This window comes from Mustela lutreola, chromosome 1 (assembly GCF_030435805.1).
Source record: "Mustela lutreola isolate mMusLut2 chromosome 1, mMusLut2.pri, whole genome shotgun sequence".
In the NCBI taxonomy this organism is placed as follows: Eukaryota; Metazoa; Chordata; class Mammalia; order Carnivora; family Mustelidae; genus Mustela; species Mustela lutreola.
This window is the reverse complement of record NC_081290.1, coordinates 83006541-83025711: the sequence shown is the minus strand read 5'-3', so window position 1 is coordinate 83025711 and position 19171 is coordinate 83006541. Positions and strand designations below refer to the sequence as shown.

Here is a 19171-nt window from a genome sequence, read left to right as displayed (position 1 = left end):
GAAAAAGAAATCCACTATGAATTGGGCTGAAAAAAATTTATTGAAAAAAAATTCTCTTGAGTTCTTATTATGTGCAAAAGACTCTGTAAGGGGCCACAGAATATTTCAGGAAGTCATAAATTGTCTCTCATTATAAAAGTTTTCTATCTGGTTAGTGATAAAGGATGAAAACAATGCAAAACAGTATATAAGCAAGTGCCACAGACTAGAGAAAGGAAAGATCTGTTAAGGAATAGTTACCTAAGAAAGCTTTATGGAAGATACAGAACTTGAACTGAATCTTGAAGGATGAAGAATGATGGGAACAGAATAAAGAAACTATAGGTAATGGGAACATCATGAGGAAAGGCAAAATGACAGGAAAGATTATGTGTCTATTTGTAATGAGATATCTATATGTAAGATATGAGATTTTGAGGGGCTGACACCAGGTGAGAGAGGGCCATAAATGTCAGCATGAATGTAGGTCTGACACAGCCAAACATATACATACATACATATTACCTGCTCCAAATCCCACCAATCCACGAGCAACCAACATGTAGTATTTATTATGAGAAGCTGGAACGTGGACATAGGCATAGAGGCAGTTAGCCGCAACCGAAATGAAGATGGAGACAGTAAGAGGTTCTTTTCTTGGTCTATAATTAGACCACAAACCAAATATAGGTGAAGCTACCATTTGGCCAAGACTAAATGAAGCAATAACCCAGCCCAAAAAACTTGCATCAGCTGTCTGATCAATCTGCAGAAAAAAGTACAATGCTTTAAGAATTGTTATCCAAGAAAAATAAAGGTTATAAAACTTAAATACATTTTTCAGACCATGTAACATTTCCTATTTAAAAAAATAAAAACAATAATTCTAACATATAAGTTTTGTGACACTGTTATTTATAATAAGGGATTCAAACTTCTGACATTATAATTAAATGTGCTACCAATTCACTACACACTAGGAAAAAAATGCTTGGGAAGGTTCATCTTTTAGGAAGATTTATGGGAATTTCTGATTCATAAAAATCTTGTTAAAAATAACCACATTATATATATAAAATAATCACATCATAAAAATAATATGCCATTCCTTAATTAGTATAATGTAAATATAGTTGGTGATGCCTGGGTGGCTTAGCTGGTTAAGCATCTGCTTTAGGCTCAGGTCACGTTCCCTGGGTCCTGGGATGGAGCCCCCTATCAGGCTTCCTGCTCAGCAGAGAATCTGCTGCTCTCTTCCCCCTGCCTCTCCATCCTGCTCATGTTCTCTCTCTGTCTCTCTCTTCTCTCTCTCTCTAAAATAAAATAAATAAATAAAATCTTTTAAAAAATAATGTAAATATAATTCTTTAGACTTATGCTACTCCATAAGCTAAATAGCCATTAGCACCATAAATGTATTTTTTTTCATAAACGTATTTTTTTTAATTGGGTACAATAGTCAAAAGCTTAAAGAAGAGAATAAAAACACAAAAGTTGAAAGATAATTCTCTCATTAAACCTATTATTAATTCTTCCATTCAACATAGACAACTTAGGGTTCTACCACTGAAAGAAGGTTTATGAATGTTGAGGAGAGAACCAAATGATTAAATTCAGAAAATGAAATACTTAAAAAAAAAATAGAAAATCTTAGCTCACAAAAGGGACCATGGAATAAATTAACAGACTTTTAAAAAATATATGATAAGCTATACAGTAATTTGGAAAAATCAGCACCATTAAATTTTAGGAAGTAAGATATAAATATACTGAGGTTAAGTGACAGAACATAAGGAAAACCATAGTCTTTTCTTTTCTAATATATTTTTAAATAGTTTAAAATGGAAATATTTGGGTACATTTTCTTGTAGGGGATGAGAAATAGGAGTGAATATGTATAATGATACACAATATTAAAGTTCTAGCCTTAAAAATATCTCTTATTTTAGGCACTCTGGTTTTTATTTTCTACCCACATTATCTTTGGTGCCTTTGATCTATTAAAATATAAAATAACTTCATGTAATAAAAATATTTTAATTAATTTTCAAAAAAGCAATTATGACACAATTTAATGATAAATGTGGTTTGAAAGCAAAAGGATAAAACTGTCTTCTCAGGATAGCAATTGATTATAGTCAAGTATCCATCTCATAGAAGCCAACTCTTGGGGATGGCTCTAACAATAGTATTTGCTAGAGACCAATGGAAACTTTTAATTGGCTACTATTCTTTTTTTTAAATTTTTATTTTTTAATTAACATATTATGTATTATTAGTCCCAGGAGTACAGGTCTATGAATCGGCAGGTTTACACACTTCACAGCACTCACCATAGCACATACCTTCCCCAATGTCCATAACCCAACCACCTTCTCTCTACCCCCTTTCCCCCCGGCAACCCTCAGTTTATTTTGTGAGATTAAGAGTCTCTTATGGTTTGTCTCCTTCCTGATTAATTGACTACTATTCTTTATGGTGACTGGAAAACTGGAATCTCCTAGAATTCTACTATAATTGCAACAGGAAATAAAATGGTTTCAGAGATACAGTTTCTACGCTGTAAGAAAAGGTAGTCACTTCAGTAACTGAACTGTTATCTGTGCTCATATGTGTTTCTCTTATAGTAGTAACAGCATCTTATTTCTGGTCCTCTGGCCATTTCTGGTGATCTCTATCACACTGTTTTCAGAATAAAATCCAAACTGCTTCTTATGAAAAACTAGCTCATAAGTTGGCCACTATCCCTCCTCTCTAAAGTCATCTCTCTGCAATTCTAATTCCCCCAATTCTAATTTCTAGCCACATAGAACTGTTCGAATTTTCCAAAATGAGTCAAGTTCTTCGCCTCCAGGACTTTATGCTGGCATCTCTACTGCTCCCTTTTACCAGCAATGCCTTCCCACCTCCAACTCCCTGGCCCACACCTTATCTTCAGGAAACTAACATCTGCAGACCTTCAGAACTCAGCTCCAGTGTGACTTTGGAAAGTCTTCCAGAATTTCTTAAGTTTGGATTAGAAACATCCTCCTAATAGCCCATGCCTATCTGTCTGCCTCTCTCTCTCCTTCTCTCTGAATCTTTCTCTCTCTCTCATACACACACACACACACACACACACACACACCCATACATTTAAAAAAAATTTTTTTTTTAAGATTTTATTTATTTATTATTTAGAGAGCAAGAGAGCAGGGGAGGGGCAGAGGAAAAGGGAGAGAGAGAGACAGAGAATCTCAGGCAGACTCTGCACTGAGCACGGAGACCCACACAGGGCTTGATTCCACAACCCTGAGATTATGATCTGAAGTGAAATCAAGAACCAGTTACTTAACCAGCTGAGCTAACCAGGCACCCCATACCCATACTTTTAGACTTTTATGAGTATATAGTATATAGTAATCATCTATAATAACTTGTATTACACTTCAGTGAAAGTTGGATCTATATCATCTCTAAACAAAACCCTTTCCAAACTCCAAAGTACATGGTATCGAATTTCAAAACATTATTCTCTAAAAATGCTAACAACATTGACAAAGTCAAAGTTCTAGAAATCGTCATGCTTTGCTATAGGAATTAAGTCATGAGTATGGATGTTCCAAGCCTCTTTATGTGTAGATTATTGCTCATTATTTCAGTTAATAGTCACTAAGTGCCTTTCTATGACAAAAACTATGCTAGGAAATAGAGGTAGAAAGATGAGTTAATACAGAGTTTCCAAACTGGGTTTCATCATCAAGGAGTGTCCAAGCCAGGCTTTGCTTATCCAGTAATTATTAGCTGGTGGGGGTGGGAGAGAAGGGGAAATCACATGTTTCAATTCCTTATCTGTCAAATGAGGATATCTTCACAGAGTTGATATAAGAATTATTTAAGCCAATACTTGTGTAGTGCTTAGGGCAATGTCAGCATATATACGGACCCAATGAATGTTAACCTATACTATATAAAAACTAATATTTTTTAGTACTTTGTTTTACTAATATGTCAATTTTATTATTATACTTTATTATAATTTATGCATGAGTATTCCCACTATCTTCCTGCCCCTATAAGATAACCTATCCTTCCAACTTAAAATCTAGGTTTAAGAATATAAATCTTCCTGGAAATTTATCCCACTTCTGGGCAACAAAGTCTAAGCAATCTGAGTCTGATGGCTGTCTATGAGCCAGAGCCAGAAAGAAGTACAATTCAGAGGTTCACACCAGTGCCAAATTCCTTTCAAATACATTACTGTTTTGTTTTGTTTTCTGGGGTTTTTTGGGGGGTGGGAGGAGGTCTAGTTTTTTTTATCTTTCTCACATATGGCATTTAAGCTAAGTAATATTTGTCAACATTATAATAAAAAATATGGTAGCCTTAAATTAAGATTTTAAAAGTTTAACCTAGTAGACATAGCACTAGTTGAGTCAGATTTTGGTTTCATATAGGTTTGGCTCTGCAATTTTCTAGCTGTGTGATCCTGGGCAAGCTACCTAACTTTCTGAGTATGAGTTTTTCACCTGCCAAACAGGAGTGGTAATAATCATTTCACAGAGTTGTTATGAATATCAAAAGGTGAAAGGTTTTTTACTGTACCTATCACACAGCGAACTTTCATTACTGTTATGAAATAACTTGAGAAAATTAGTTGATAACTTTTTTAGTGAAATTACTATATTTGTATTGTCAAAGAACTAATTATAAGTTTATGGACTCACTAAATTTACCTTTGAAGAGCTTTCAAGTATCTGAAGAAAGGAGTGTACTTTTTCAAAATTCAACATATTGTGCTGAGTAGACATAATTATTGTAGATACCCTTCTTTTGATAATTTTGAGGCTAAACAGACTGAATACAAGGACGACAGAAATAAAAAGTTTTGACACATGGAAATATATTTTTGGGAAAAAAGATATTGCTCTAGAATTGTTAAGTATTTTGCTTTAATTCTAGTGACTATGCCAGTAAGGAAAGAATTTTTAGTGTCATGTGTAATAATTTCAAGTAATATAATTTTTTGATTAATTTTCAAATAAATTTCAAAGTAGCAATGAAAATGTGGCACCAAATTCATAAAAAATGAAGTTTGTATTTCTGTCCTTATATTCCTTTTAAAATATCAGATATTTTAAAAGTTAGCATTTTCAGAAAGTTAAAAATTCATAAAAACTAAAAAATCTAAAATGAAATATAAAATGTCAGTAAGTTTTTGTATCATAGGCATTATTTTTAATCTTCAGGTGTTCATTAGATATGTCTAGTATTTTTGTTGAAGTCATCTGAACATCCTAATGCTCAGATGGAGTAGTTAATTCTCCATAAACACACTGTTATGACACTCAGTGGTAAGTGTTAATGATAAAGGGGTATGGAAGCACACAGGAAAACCTTCTAACTTAAACTGGGCTGGGGAACAACCAGAGAAGGCTTTTTGGAAGAAAGTCTTGAAGAATGAATAAAAGATAACAGGGAAGTAGGGTGGAAGGGAAGGACAGAGGAAAGGAGAGAAAAAGGCAGGGAAAGCATTCCAGAAAAAAATGTATAAAGACCCGAGGAAGCTAGGTTCATTCAAGTAGATATATCTAACAAATTGTTTGCTGTAGATCTAACATGGACCAAAGCTTAGGATTTAGGCTACAACACACATACACATATGTGCGTGTACACACACACACACACACACACACACACACACACACACTGCTCAACCTCTGGGAAAAACCAACATATAAGGAGCAAGTTGAAAAAGAAAACTCACAAAAGACTTTAAGAACAAATATTTAAAGAGCAAAGCCAGGAAAAAGAAATGTATAAAAGCTAAGAGAGGATTTTCAGAAGCAGGGAGAGGACAACAATGCCAAATGCTACTCAAATGTCACCTAAAGTACTGAAAAATATCTATTGCTCAGCAATTAAGTAATTGAAGACCTTAAGGAGAGCAGTTTCAGGCCATCACAGGAGTTAATCTGCTTTAGCAGTTTAATGAGTGAACAGGAGGTGGGAGAGTAGGAGGAACTTGATCAAGAACCTTAACTGAAATATTCTTAGAGATGAATTACATCTGCAACTTATATACTGATTTTCAGTAAATTCATTCCTGAAGATTTAAGATAGAATTGACATATATTTACATTATGTTATATGTCACATATATATAATATACACAAATAAGTTATATATATAATTTATTTATATATATACAAATATACACATATACATACGTCAGTATATATACATATATACAAGTATATATATGTATTTGTATATATTATATATATGACATATAACATAATATAAATATGTCAATATATATATAATCAAGTCCTACGAAGTCTACCTTTAAAATATATATATTATATATAATTTACTTATATCTATCTTTAAAATATATGAATATAAAATATAAAAATATAAAAAATATATATATATTTTAAAGATTTTATTTATTTATTTGACAGAGAGAGAGATCACAAGAGAGGCAGAGGCAGGCAGACAGAGAGAGGAGGAAGCAGGCTCCTTGCCAAGCAGAAAGCCTGATGCGGGGCTCGATCCCAGGACCTGGAATCATGACCTGAGCTGAAGGCAGAGGCTTTAACCCACTAAGCCACCCAGGCGTCCCATATATATATTTTAAAGGTAGACTTGGTAGGATTTGATGATTAACTGATATCAGAGTACCCACTAAACTTGTATCTTCTTGACCCCCTCCTTCCCATCTAGTAACCAAAGCATAAAAACACATATATTATCTATTCTTTTTACAATGTTATCTGACGACCCAAATTAATTCTACAGGAAAGCACAAAATTACTGCATTGAAATGTCATTTGTACATTTCGGGAATTCAGACAATGTATAATGTGTAGTGTCTTTTTTTATCAAGGAGCCAGTATTGATAGGATGTGAAAGTGGTTAGGAAATTCTGATTCATTTGCCTGGGACTGTCCAGGATCCTGTTTCCTGATATAGTACTCCCTTCACTTCAAGAGTGTTCTGGTTTGCACAATAAAGCATTTGATCACCTTACCTGCAAGGCTTTTTTGAGGAATTATTATCTCAAGTTACTCTAGTAAGGATTAAATCAATAAGACACCAGAGAGATTCTTAAGAAAACTTTTAACTATGTAAGAGTTACTATTACTATAGCTACTTAAGAGAATAATAGATTGAAGTGTACAAACCTTTTGGAGATATGGCCATATTGACATTATCACAATGGAAAATCCTGTAAAGAGGCAAAGTTTGTTATTTATGCTTAAAATGCTTTCATCAATATTTATAGAACCAATTTTTTGAACATGAATAAAGTCCATGAATAACATGGACTTTATTTATTTATTTCAATATTTTATTTATTTATTTGACTGAGAGAGCACATAGTGGGAGCAGGAACTGCAGGCTCTCCACTAAGCAAGGAGCCCAACACAATGCAGGGCTTGACTTGAGCCAAAGACAGATGCTTAATAACCAATTAAGTCACCCAGGCGCCAATACATCGTTCTTTTTAGAAAGCCTATTTTTAAAAATAATTTAGTTATTAGTTTCATTTTAGTGTATTTTGAATATTGATTTTGATGAAAAGAGGACTGAAATAGTAAACTAATATTTGAAATCAAGGTTACAATTTCACAATCAAGAAACTTAGGTAAAATGTTTAACATACTAATTAAAATCCAAAGTTAAAATAATTTTCTTCTTTGGTATTAAAATTAAAATTATTACTTATAATTTTAGATAATTAAGTACTAAAATTAGAAGTATTTTACTTTATTTTATCTTAATTTCAGTAATAGTTAACATACAGTGTTGTATTACTTTCAGGTGTACAATATAGTGATTCAACACTTCCATATATTACCCAGTGCTCCTCATGACAAATGCACTCCTTAATCCCCATCCGTTATTTCATCCAACCTCCCACTTCCTCTTCCCCTGACTGGCCATCAGTTTGTTCTCTATAGTTAGTTAAGAGTCTGTTTCTTGATTTCTCTCTCTCTCTTTTTTTTCCTTTGTTTTGTTTCTTAAATTCCACACATGAATGGAATCATCTGTTATTTGTCTTTCTCTGCCTGACTTATTTCACTTAGCATTATATTCTCTAGCTCCACCCATGTAGCATGTAGTTGCAAATGGCAAATTTTCATTCTATTGATCTGCCTTTCATTGCTTTAATTTGCAGGGGCCAGCTACAGAACCTAAAAAGTAGAGGAAAAGATTTTCCGCCCCACCAAATATACAATAGAGTATTATTCAGCCTTAAAAAGAAAGGAAATTCTGATTCATATTATAACATGGATGAATCTTAAGAACATTATGCTAAATAAAATAAACTAGTCACAAAAAGACAAACACTGTATGATTCCATTTATATGAAGTATGTAGAGTAGTCAAATTCGTAGAAACAGAAAGAATGGTGGTTGCCAGGACCTGTGAAAAGGGGGAAATGAGGAGTTGTTTGATGGGTATAGAGTTTTAGTTTTGCAAGTTTGAATAAGTTCTGGATATTGGTTACATAATCATATAGACAAACAATACTTCTGATCTTAGAAATGCTTAAGATGGGAAATTTTATATTATGTGATTTTTATCAAAATAAAAAAATTTAAAAATGAAGTGATATTAAAATAAGATACTTTAGGGGCACCTGGGTAGCTCAGTTATTAAGCATCTGCCTTCAGCTCAGGTCATGATCCTGGAGTCCTGGGATCAAGCCCCACATCGGGCTCCCAGCTTGGTGGGAAGCCTGCTTCTCCCTCTCCCTCCTCCCCTCCTTGTGTTTTCTCTTTCACTGTCTCTCTCTGTCAAATAAATAAAATCTTAAAAAAAATAAGATACTTTATCTAATTTTTATAATCATATATAATTTCTTTCTTTTTTTTTTTAAAGATTTTATTTATTTATTTGGCAGACAGAGATCACAAGTAGGCAGAGAGGCAGGCAAAGAGAGAGGAAGGGAAGCAGGCTCCCTGCTGAGCAGAGAGCCCGATGTGGGGCTCGATCCCAGGGTCTGGGACCATGACCCGAGCCCAAGGCAGAGGCCTAACCCACTGAGCCATCCAGGTGCCCCTAATTATATATAATTTCTAATACTTACCTATACTGCTGAGAAACATAGTAAGATACAGAATCCTAATTGATATCCATCGGCTCTTATAATGCTCTTCAGTTTCTATAATATCCCATTCTCTAGGATTAAAGAAGAAAAAAGTAGTATAATGTTATCTCATTATGTATAAAACTTTCTCTGGCATAATATAATTTTCTTTCTTCTAAAGTAATTTAAAAAATAGGACAGAGGTGTAATTTACTAATATTGGTTTCTGCTGTACTAATTATTTATGAATAAGTATTATTTCTTTGAATTTCCATGGATTTTATATATATATATATATATATATATATATATTTTTTTTTTTTTTTTTTTAAGATTTTACCTATTTATTTGACAGAGAGAAATCACAAGTAGATGGAGAGGCAGGCAGAGAGAGAGAGAGGGAAGCAGGCCCTCTGCTGAGCAGAGAGCCCGATGCGGGACTCAATCCCAGGACTCTGAGATCATGACCTGAGCCGAAGGCAGCGGCTTAACCCACTGAGCCACCCAGGCGCCCCTCCATGGATTATATTAATGCATCATTACACACAGAAACTTGGGAGACATGAGGTAGCTTAAAAGGGGTAACATTTTGTCAACTTAATTATTTTGCTACCGTTGACCTGCTACAAATTGAGTGTTTGAATTTGTTAAAGAAACAAATTAAATAAAGTATATCAAAATAAACTAGCTACAACAACTAGATCTCCTATGGATCAGATACACAACTACTACATATTTTAAACAATTAATTACTGTCATCATTATGACATGTTCTATTTGATGATAGTAAAGTGACTTTGCTGCAGGAAGCTATTTTGGCTGGGTGCTTTCAGTAAAATTAATGTAGAAATGACACCAGAAAAGTTTGATGTGACATTCCTAGGCCTGGGACCTCTTGAACACTTGGCTTTGCTTCAACATGGGTTACCAGACAAGTTCTATTTGTGGACTAAAGAGTCCAATGTCCCTCTAGACTAGGGTTGATCTTTCATATAAGCCTGTGACACACTCCAGGCAAGTATATTAAGCATACATCCTGCTCCAGTCAGGTGATACATGAGGGTGTATATGGATTCACTACTTTTGCACATTTACATACAGAAAAAGTTAACAAATTTACCTTAATATGAGCCTTGTATTTTCAAATAATTAAGACAAGCACAATAGACAAAATGCCTTATGTTCCAAAGTTATTTTCTAAACTAGACCTTAGAACTATCAAATAGCCATACCACCCTGGATTATGACCTGAACTGAAATCAAGGGTTGGGGGCTTAAAATGAACTACTGGGACTTCACCAAGATAAAAAGATTTTGCACAGCAAAGGACACAGTCAACAAAACCAAAGACAACCAACAGAATGGGAGAAGATATTTTCAAATGTCTTATCAGATAAAGGGCTAATATCCAAAATCTATAAAGAATTTATCAAACTCAATACCCAAAGAACAAATAATCCAATCAAGAAATGGGCAGAAGACATGAGCGACATTTCTTAAAGAAGACAAATGGCCAACAGACACATGAAAAAATGCTCACCATCACTCAGCATCATGGAAATACAAATCAAAACCACAATGAGAAACCACCTCACATCAATTAGAATGGATAAAATTAGCAAGTAAGGAAATGACAGGTGTTGGTGAGTATGCAAAAAAAGGGGAACCCTCTTACATTGCTGGTGAGAAAGCGAGCTGGTGCAGCCACTCTGTAAAACAGTATGGAGGTTCCTCAAAAAGTTGAAAACAGAGCTACCCTATGACCCAGCAATTGCACTACTGGGTATTTATCCAAAGATACAAATATAGTGATCCAAGGGGGTCCCTGCACCCCAATATTTATAGCAGCTATGTCCACAGTAGCCAAACTATGGAAAGAAACGAGATGTCCATTAACAAATGAATGGATGAATAAGATGTGGTAAGAGATTCTTAATCACAGGAAATAAATTGAAGGTTGCTGAAGGGGAGGAGGATGTGGTGATGGGGAAACTGGGTGATGGAAATTTTTTTTTTAAAGATTTTATCTATTTGACAAGAGAGAGAGACAGTGAGAGGAACACAAGCCAGGGGGGTGGGAAAGGGAAAAGACGGCTTCTGAGCAGGGAACCGGACGCAGGCCTGATCCCAGGACCCCGGGGATCATGACCCAAGCCAAAGGTAGATGCTTAAGGACTGAGCCACCCAGGCACTCCTGGTGGTAGGAGGCCTTAATTAACTCAGCTACCCAGGTGCCCCAAGTTACCATTTTTATTATATTTTCTTAATTGTGATGATTCAACCAACCATGTCACATGGCTAAGATTGAGTATTCTGAAGGTTTCTTTCTTGTATCAAAGAGGCATAAGAAAGAATCCCACACTTCCAAGATAATTTGTCAAACTTGTAACTTAAAAACTAGGAAGAATACATAAAATCCTGGGGGGAATTTATCACCAAAATAAGTCAGATAAAATTTAACAGGAATAAGCAAAAAGTGCCAAATTTAGGTTCAATAGATCATGATTTAATACAAGGAGATTTGGGTAAACAGAGTACTTTATTTTCAAAAAATGACTCTGGATCTACTGAGGGAAAAATAAAACTACGTATTTACCAGAGAGAGCATTTGTGAACTACTGGAGAGCAAAAAAGAGCCCATATTCAAAGAAGATAAGAGAATAAAGTGTGTGCTCACTGAGAGAATAATGCAATGGTGTTATGTATAAAATTTAGAAGACAAAAATAAATTGAGAATATTCTATAAGGATACGCTCTATAAGACCAGAGGTCCTAATAATATCTGTATTACAGAAATTACACTAAAGGTGCAAAGAAAAATTTTAAGCACCTATTAACCTTTTAGGATATTCTAAAAGAGGGATCAGTGAACTACAGTATTTAGTCCAAATCCAACCTATCACCTGTTTCTAGATCACCAGTTTCTACTGGAGAATAGATTTTACAGATGAATATCTGTGGGAAACTTGTTAGAAAACATCAACTTTTAACTCTAGTTAAGCAAAATGTCACCCTTGAGAAAGAAATTCTATTCCTCTTATGGATTTGTATTGCAAAAAATTTTATTCACTTATATTTTAAATTTCATTACTAGAATTTTTTTGAGAATATTTTTTCTTTCTTGTTATCTAAGTACCTAAATAATATCTTTGGTTTTGCCTCTTGTCCTACAAATACTCAAATATTTACCATCTGGGCCTTTACAGAAAAAATTTGTCAATACCTTGTTCTCTTAAACACTACAGATGGGGTCAATGGAGATCACTGAGGGCTCGCGAGATCAGTATATTAAAATTAACCTTCTTAGTGAAGAAAAGTTGGTGGTAAACTAGGCTGAAATTTCTACAATTTACTCATAGGGAAAAGGGCTTTCCAATTATATATATATATATATATATATGTTCAAGTTACTAAGGAATCTGTTTTAAAAGACAGCTTACTGAATTATCCTCAAAATAAACTCTTATTAAAAAAATACACCCTTATTTTTTAAATGCTAAATCTAGAATCTCAATCAAGTATTGTTTATGGACAGAACATCTGAACTTAGATGCATCCTAATGAGCCTCAATCATTCAGACGTAACTGAAACATAAGAGTATATAACAGTAAGAAGTAGATTTATTTGGACACAGTGACAGAATATATACTGTAAGACCACATCTAACTATTAACTCAAGGATCCTGAATCTATCTGAAAAATAGCCAAGAACCAGGTAGAAGCAAAAAGAAATTTGAGAAACCCAAATGTCACCAAATCTATGGCTGAAGCATATGCACTTGACTAAGAGACATGGTTAGTCCTTAGTCATAGCTTCCATGTTCTAACTGCACATAAATCTATTAAGTTTAGAAATGGCTTTCAAAGAAGCGGCGAACTAGAAATCTCAAAAGCTGGGAGAAGAGAGGTTGCTGACAGTAGCAAAAACAAGAGCTGTCAATACATAACAAATCCATGATGAGAAATAGTCTGCTAGCAACAGAACAGGTAGAAAAACTAAAAAGCAGACATAAAACTTTGAACGTGTAGCAAGTATAGAGTAAATTAGTAAGAAAGTAGTGTAAAAGGCGCCTGGGTGGCTCAGTAGGTTAAGCATCTGCTTCCAGCTCTGGGCGCCCTGCATGGAGTTCCCTGCTCCGTGGGAGTCTGCTTCTCCAAATGCCCTTCATCCAGCTCATGCTCTATCAAATAAGTAAATAAAATCTCAAAAAAAAAAAAAAAAGTAGTGTAAAATAAACTAGTATAGAAGCAAACAGTCCAAAATAGTACAGGGCTTCTATTATAGAATATTTTGGGCTTGATAATAATTGTACTGATCTCAAGGTAAAATGTACATAAAATCGCAATACATACATTCCGTTCAATAAATTGGGGACCAGGGAAATACACTGTCCAAAGAGTTTCAAACAAAGTCGTTACAATCAAAGTTTAGTTCTTAAGAAAGACAAAAGTGCAAAAAGTCACACGGTCGTTGACAGAAGAACTGCGTATTTATTAATTTACTTGATAAATTATGTCTCAAACAAAATACTGAATTCCGTTTTCCGAAAGACAAAAATACTTAATTGCGTAGTAAGAGACAAACCGAACAATTCTGAATCACTGTCCATAAAGTAGGATCAAAACAACCAGAAAGATAAGGGTCGAACCACAGTTCATCCTTATATGCTAAGAAATTAGTCTTCATATATTTGGTGTAGAAGAAAGCCGTGCTCATTTCATACAGGTTTACTTGCTAACGAAATATCAAAAAGTTAGCACGCAATTAAGCCAATACTAAGGTTTCTTCAAGTATCGATTAAAACCATCATTTTAGAGCTTTCGTGAAACGTGTAAAAGCGATGAGCTCCGTAGAGGAATGGAGAATGCGGTGGCTTAACGCTGCAACGCTGTTGGGAGTGAAGGTTCAGAGGCAGTGCGAATTTCTCCAACACCGTCTACAGAGCTCGCTGGCTCGTCGCGACGCGCGGCCGAATTTCGTTCCTCTGCAGCGGGAGCATTACACCCCCGGTCTCGCGCGAACGGCCACGGCCCCGGCCACCCCGAAACCTACGTCCGACCCCGTGAGGCTGACGCCGGGAAAGGCGCCAGTCCCAAGAGCGTAGGAAGGTGAGGGGACCTTCCCCCAACATCCGCTCACCTGCTTCCGGGTGTGCGGTCGCCTAAAAGCGGCTCCTGCTCGGCCTCGATCCCCGGGCTAGCCATAGTTACATCGCCCACAAGGCGGTGTGAGGACAACTCTCGCGACACATCCTGCTTCCTCCCATCCCACTCGTCCAAGCTGTCAAAACAAGCCAGCAAGTGCGCGTGCGTACCCAGCAACTGGAAGTGGGCGGAGCGGCCCGAGGTCAGAGAGGGAGTCACGCGGCAGTCGCGACCGCGCCGGGCGGGAAGAGGTCAGGGGTGGGGCCCTGTGTCCTAGTCGTCCTCCTGGGGTTCGCGTTTCTCCGCCAACCCGGACTGCTTGAGAGAGCCGGGGAGGGTTCAGGGCGTGCCTAAACGGCTACCCCGCCCCGGGCTCGTCCCTCTCATTAGACTTTGGCTGTCTGGGCATTTTATTCTTGGGTTCCTGGAAAGATTCCTGCCACTGCATTTGTGGCTCCGACGGAAGGCCAGTCTTGGGAGCCAGGGGAAGGACAGCGCCAGCAGGCTCGGCTGGCAGGACAGCAGGCACCCTAGGAACGGCCGGTTCGGTAAGTAAGTAGCCGGTCTGGGCCGCGCTCCGGGAGCCTCTCGACACACAGCGTACGTGCCAGGAAGCAGGGACTCGGGGCGCAAGGCTTGGCGGGAGACGCGGGGGTCCCAGGCGCTGGACAAAGCGGGGCTTTAGGGCACGTTTTGGCCGACCCGGGTGAGTTAGGCTGACGGGCAGTCTCCTATCCCGGTGGAAGGTGGAATTGTCTTGGCGCTGTTGTTTTCTCGCTCGGCTAACTATAAAGGCTAACTACCCTCCCTGTAGTGCCTTGTTAGGGCCTTGATGGGGGCTTTGAAGATGGGGTGCAGCCCTTTCTAATCTGCTGATCCTCAGATCGACATCTCACTGTCTCCAGCGCCTACTGGGGGATTCAGTCTTGCAAGATATCACTAGCAGACCCTGCTGCTGCAACCTAGAGGTTAGAAAAGGCCCAGCACCAGTTTAGCAATGATCAGCTCCTTTTATCATGAAGAAGATGACCTTTTTTTTTTTTTTAGAAAACAGGGGTGTTCTGTATTGTTTTGTTTCGGTAGATCTTGATGCTGTCTCTTTCCTGGTGCTTACATATTAACATTTTGCTTCTACAAGTAGACTTGTAAGGTATTTGGTAGCAGTAGTCATTATGAATGTCATAATTGTTTTATTAGTGCTAGTACATTCTCATGTGATTTCATTTCATTACAACTGTCCTATGAGATAGGTAAAGCAGACACATTTCTATTTTATAGAGAACTAAGATTCAGAGAAGTTGACAATTTACACAATCACTTGGAGTGAAGAAAGTGGCAGAGTTGGGACTCACTTCAATTCTTTCAACTAATATTTATAAGCAGTTACCTATGCCAGACCCTGTATTAGTTATCTGTTGTGTAGTATATGCCATCACTTCTAACCTTTGTCTTGTTTGTGACCTTCTTCTGTTTATTCTATCAGGCACATTGCACTCATGAGCAGCTGAACTTGAAATTTGTTTTCTATTAGTTGAGAACTATTTTCTGAATCCAGACGATATTTTGTGCATGTATTCAGTTTTGCAAATTTGTTTGCAACAGTTCAAAAACTTAATCAGAATCCTATGTCTGGTTCCAAGAAGGTATATAGGTTAAAAAATTAATATTTTTTTTGCCATAACATTGATTTAATGTATCATTGATTTCTTTTCTAATCCCTGAAGTCTAGCACTGTGTGTGTGTGTGTGTGTGTGTGTGTATGAGCATTTCACAAAGGGACAGAATAATCTAGCAGAATTGCTAGATGAATATATGGTGAGTGAGTGCTTAATGACTCGCCTCATTTAATCCCAAAACAGTCTTCTGAGTTGGAATTGTGTAAGCATAGAAAGAAAGTGAAAGCATGAAGATATAATTTTCGTGGTCAACACCAGGAATAAATAACAGAGCAAAAATCCAAGAAATACAGGACTCCTGAATATAAAGCCTGTGCTTTTTCACAGCAGCCTTCCTATAAAAAGAATTTTAAGAAGAATCTTTTCCTGTACCTTTAAATTATATCAAAACAGGTGACCAATTTTTATATAAATTGAATAATTTGCTACTGTGTGTATAGTAGGCCAGGTATTATTCCCCTTTTATAGATTAAGGTGGCAATCAAGGTCACATTGCTAGTGAAGGAACCAGGTCTTCTGACACTGCTATTTTCCATTGCTACCTCCAAGTGATGACTTTAGACCACAAAAGTACATGGAATGAGTGTGTGTAAAACTGGTGAAATCTAAATAAGCTCTATGTATTGTACCATAGGAAAAAAAGAAAGAATAAAACATTATTTCTTAGGAACAGTCCATCCAAACACAGTAAACATTTAAGAAATCTTTAAAAAATCTTAATTACTTTCTTTAAATCCCGTGGAAAAGAAGAGCTAAATTTGAAAAAAGATTAGATTATTTGCTGAATGTTTCACATAAGGATGTGAGACAGTCACCTGTTTGAATTTCCTTAGATGACTGCTTAGAATAGATAGCCACCCCTCAAAACAAATGAACAAATAAACTTCCTATTTATGTATCAACTTTATGAGGGTAAAAATCCAGAAAAAAATAGGATTTTAATGTTTAAATGCTGAAGTATTAGAGTGATAAGAGATGAAAGTACTATATGGCATACAGACACTGAGTGCCACTTCAGCAATAGAGCTCATTTCTAGGAAATATTCATTTGTTGGCACTGTAATAGAACTTCTACTTTTGTAGAAGTTTGTTTTTGTGGAAGTACTTTGAGTTTTCCTTTAGCATTGCCTATATAAAAATGAAGATGATAATTGTATCAGTTTGGCTTGACACACATACTTAAAAATGGGTCTGTCTTTGCAGAATTCACTGGTCAATCCAGCTAGATGTAGTTTTTTTTTTTTTAAGTTTTCTGATGTGGCTGTAAATGGTGCCTCTTTTTGGTGAACTGGAGTTATCTTTACCCTGGACTTATATTATTATCTGTTCATGGTGACACTAGATAGCAGTTAGCCTTACCTAGACTTAGGTGTTTAGAACATCCCAGAAATCTAGACCTTAATATTGTTCTTGGGACTGAAGTGGGATTTAAGAAGTTCTTTGTAATCCTAAATGCCATAGCCAAACTTAAAGCAAGTTATGTGTATTTTTGATTTGCTTTCTATAAATTATTGGTCAGTAGTTTACTGCGGGTAAATACAGCAAGGAATATGCTCACTCTAGATTTGGAGAGCTGATTGTTATGGCCTATATCATATGGAATTAAAGTGATTTGGAAAGCTTTTCTGGTATAGGGTTGAAAATGAGAAATAACAACTTAGGCATATAATAAACATGCTACCTTATAAAATATTTGAAGAGTTCATTGTTCTTAGGTCTTTTCCTGCTTCTCTTAAATTTTTTGCTTTTGTATATTTGCCTTTGTTTACCATCTTAGAAGAATATTGGATAGAAAAATGGGATGTCTCATGAACAGTGTTCTTCTTTCTGTAAAATACAAGTGTTGGAATTCTGGGGTTATTCGTTTATTTATTTTTTTAAGAAGATTTTTTTTTTTTTTAAATATACTTGACACAGAGAGAACACAAGCAGGGGGAGCAGCAGGCAGAGGGAGCAGCAGGCAGAGGGAGAGGGAGAAGCAGGCTTCCTACTGGGCAAGGAGCCTGATACGGAACTTGATCCCAGGACCCTGGGATCATGACTTGAACGGAAGACAGTGGCTTAACTGACTGAGCCACCAAGGTAGTTGGCTGCTCCCTTATTGGAGCATAATTTTGGAGTTTTTTATTGCTAATGTGGAATCTGCTATTGATGCTGTATATGTTATAAAGGAAGACATTAACCCCCATCCTTTCCAGCCATTATAGAGAAAATAAATAGCCCATGATGATGATATGTTATATGGCAAAGTTGGTGAGATGACATTCCCGTGGTTACATTAAGTTATATTAGACTCTGCCTTGCTAGCACTCTCAGTCTCACTGTCCTCCTGGCTTTGAAGAGGCAAGCTGCTCTTTTGTAAATTTCCTAGGGAGAGAGCCATGTGGTAGGGAACCATGGATAGCCCCTAAGAGCTGAGGTTGGCCTCTGGCTGACAAATAGCAAAATATTGAAACTCTCAGTCCTCTAGCTATGAATAAATGAATTCTGCTAACAAACTGAATGGTCTTGTAAGCAAGTTTTTCTCCAGTCAAGCTTCCAGATGAGAGCACAAACAGTCCACACCTAGATTAAAGCTAGATGAGACTTTAAAGCAGAAAACATAGGTAGGCTGGGTTCTTGGAAACTAATCAAGAAAGGGGAAGTAAGAGGATGGGGGAAACCAATTAAAGAGATCTGTTCTTCAAATTCTTCTATTTAAAGGCATTAGTGAGATCTTCAAATATTTAAATTATGCTGTAGCATTCTTTTAAGAGACTAATACAGGCTTTGAGTTCTATTCTTAGATTCATAGGATAGTGAACTATTTGTGCTTACTGAGAAGGTTGTCAAGAGGGAAAGAAAGTATCAATTAACTTCTGAAGAATTTTGTAGAGAAACTATCAAATTAACTCCAGTTTCTAAATTTTTCAATTTTTTTATTTTAAAATACGTATCATATAAAATTTACCATCTTAACGATTTTTAGATTTACAGTTCAGTGGTATTAAGTTCAGTCATACTGTTGTGCAGACATTACCACCATTCATCTATACAACTCTACATCTAGCAAAACCAAAACTCTCTACACATTAGACAATACCCATCTCATTTTCCTATCCCCTTAACCCCTGGTAGCCACCATTCTGCTTTCTGCTTATGCATCTGGCTGCTTTAGGTTCCTCATAAAAGTAGAATCATACAGTATTTGTCTTTTTGCGACTAGTTTCTTTCACTTAGCATAATGTCCTTAGGGTTCTTCCACATTGTAGCATATGTTAGAATTTCATTCCTTTTTAAGACTGAATA

The 19171-nt window shown here is 36.3% G+C and overlaps 2 protein-coding genes across 5 annotated transcripts in view; one reads left to right on the top strand and one right to left on the bottom strand.

Annotated features, from left to right (window-relative positions):
- The window catches only part of MFSD8 (major facilitator superfamily domain containing 8), a 36883-nt gene extending 22502 nt beyond the window's left edge, over window positions 1-14381 (bottom strand). For all 3 annotated transcript variants that reach the window (XR_009352156.1, XR_009352155.1, XM_059168869.1), the window contains exons 1-4: window positions 14203-14381; window positions 9062-9153; window positions 7149-7192; window positions 505-745 (exon numbers count right to left, since the gene is read on the bottom strand). Coding sequence is in view for 1 of the 3 variants with exons in the window: in XM_059168869.1 (XP_059024852.1) it covers window positions 505-745; window positions 7149-7192; window positions 9062-9153; window positions 14203-14267 (442 nt within the window). In the remaining 2 variants the exon portion in view is untranslated. The remainder of the gene's footprint in view (window positions 1-504; window positions 746-7148; window positions 7193-9061; window positions 9154-14202) is intronic.
- Window positions 14382-14456: 75 nt separating this feature from the next.
- The window catches only part of ABHD18 (abhydrolase domain containing 18), a 51953-nt gene continuing 47238 nt past the window's right edge, over window positions 14457-19171 (top strand). The window contains exon 1 of one of the 2 annotated variants that reach the window (XM_059168874.1): window positions 14457-14755. The gene's annotated coding sequence lies outside the window, so the exon portion shown is untranslated. The remainder of the gene's footprint in view (window positions 14756-19171) is intronic. The other variant, XM_059168877.1, reaches the window with a different exon arrangement.